Source organism: Eimeria necatrix, genomic scaffold (genome assembly GCF_000499385.1).
Source record: "Eimeria necatrix Houghton genomic scaffold, Enh_scaff3243, whole genome shotgun sequence".
NCBI classification, from domain to species: domain Eukaryota; phylum Apicomplexa; class Conoidasida; order Eucoccidiorida; family Eimeriidae; genus Eimeria; species Eimeria necatrix.
Genome location: NW_013653772.1, coordinates 1 through 1,560, shown reverse-complemented (window position 1 = coordinate 1,560; position 1,560 = coordinate 1). Strand labels below are relative to the sequence as shown.

Below are 1,560 nucleotides of genomic sequence, written 5' to 3'. Positions count from 1 at the left end.
GCAGCATATGCTGCAGCAGCAGCACCAGCAGCAGCACATGATGCAGCAGCAGCAGCATATGCAGCTGCAACACATGATGCAGCAGCAGCAGCATATGCAGCTGCAGCAGCAGCATATGATGCAGCAGCAGCAGCATATGCAGCTGCAGCAGCAGCACATGCTGCAGCAGCTGCTGCAGCAGCAGCACATGCTGCAGCAGCAGCTGCAGCAGCAGCAGCAGCAGCAGCAGCAGCAAGTTACCTCGCAGACGAAGCTGAAGATAAGAGACACCGCAGAAAGTCCCTCCATGGATTCGTTTTTGTACCAAAACTGCATATCTGAAAAAACAAAAATAAAAAATAAAAATCAAATTTAAATGAAATTAAAAAGAAAATAAAATTAATTTAAAATAGACTAATTGGATTTTTAAAAAAAGAAAAAAATTAAATCAAAGAAGTTAAGAAGAAATTGAGAAAAATAAAAAAATTAAAGGGAATTGAAAAGATATGAAAAGGACGAAAAATAAACGAAATCAAATTAAAATCCTATTTTAAAATTAAAAGTCAAAAATGAAATAAAAAATGAAAAATAAATGAAAATAAATGAGTTCAGTTAAAAAGAAACAAAAAACATAAATAAAAGAAATAAATGAAAGAAATAAATAAAAGAAATAAATGAAAGAAATAAATAAAAGAAATAAATGAAAGTAATAAATAGAAGTAATAAATAAAACAAATAAACGAAAGAAATAAATAAAAGAAACAAATAAAAGAAATAAATAAAAAAAATAAATAAAAGAAATAAATGAAAAGGATAAAACAAAAAGGAGAAAAGGAGAAGACAATGGGAGACAAATAAAGTGGAAAAAAAGAAATAAAATGAAATAAATAAAAAGCAAAAAATGAAATAATAAAAAGCAAAAAATAAAAAAAGGAAATAAGTAAAAAACAAAATTAAAATAGATAAAAACAAAAAATGAAATAGACAAAAAAAGATGAAAGAAATAAAGAAAGAAAAGACGGAATAAATAAAGGAAATAAAGTGAAATAAATAAAGAGACAAAATGCAATAAATAAAGAGACAAAATAAAATAAATAAAGAGACAAAATAAAATAAATAAAGCGACTAAATGAAATAAATAAAGAGACAAAATAAAATAAATAAAGAGACAAAATGGAATAAATAAAGGAAGAGACAAAAAACAAAAAACAAAAAACAAAAAACAAAAAACAAAGAATCGAAAAACAAGTAAAAAGCAAACTACAAACAACAAAAAAACAAAAAAAACAAAAAACAAAAAACAAAAAAAATAAAAATAAAAAAAACAGAAGTACCGTTTTTGAAGGCGAAGAAGGAAAAGAGGGAATGGAGAAGAATAAAAAAAAAAGAAAAAACCAACATGAAAGGATTTGTCTCCAAAATAATTCTTTTAAACATCAAAGTCTCCTTTTGTGTCTGCAGTCCAAGTTGCTGCTGCTGCTGCTGCGCCCCCGCTATTTGCTGCTGCAGCACGAACGCATGCAGACTCCCCACCCCGAACGACAGCAGCAGCTTCTCCGAAGTCTCCTGCACAAATGCGCG

The 1,560-nt window shown here is 29.3% G+C and overlaps 1 protein-coding gene across 1 annotated transcript; it reads left to right on the top strand.

Moving 5' to 3' along the window:
* Positions 1–37: 37 nt before the first annotated feature.
* On the top strand, positions 38–355 carry ENH_00043570 (hypothetical protein; the record flags this gene model as incomplete). Its single annotated transcript, XM_013580879.1, has 1 exon — positions 38–355. One exon carries the CDS (start codon positions 38–40, stop codon positions 353–355), a length of 318 nt encoding a protein of 105 aa, XP_013436333.1.
* Between the last annotated feature and the right edge of the window lie 1,205 nt (positions 356–1,560).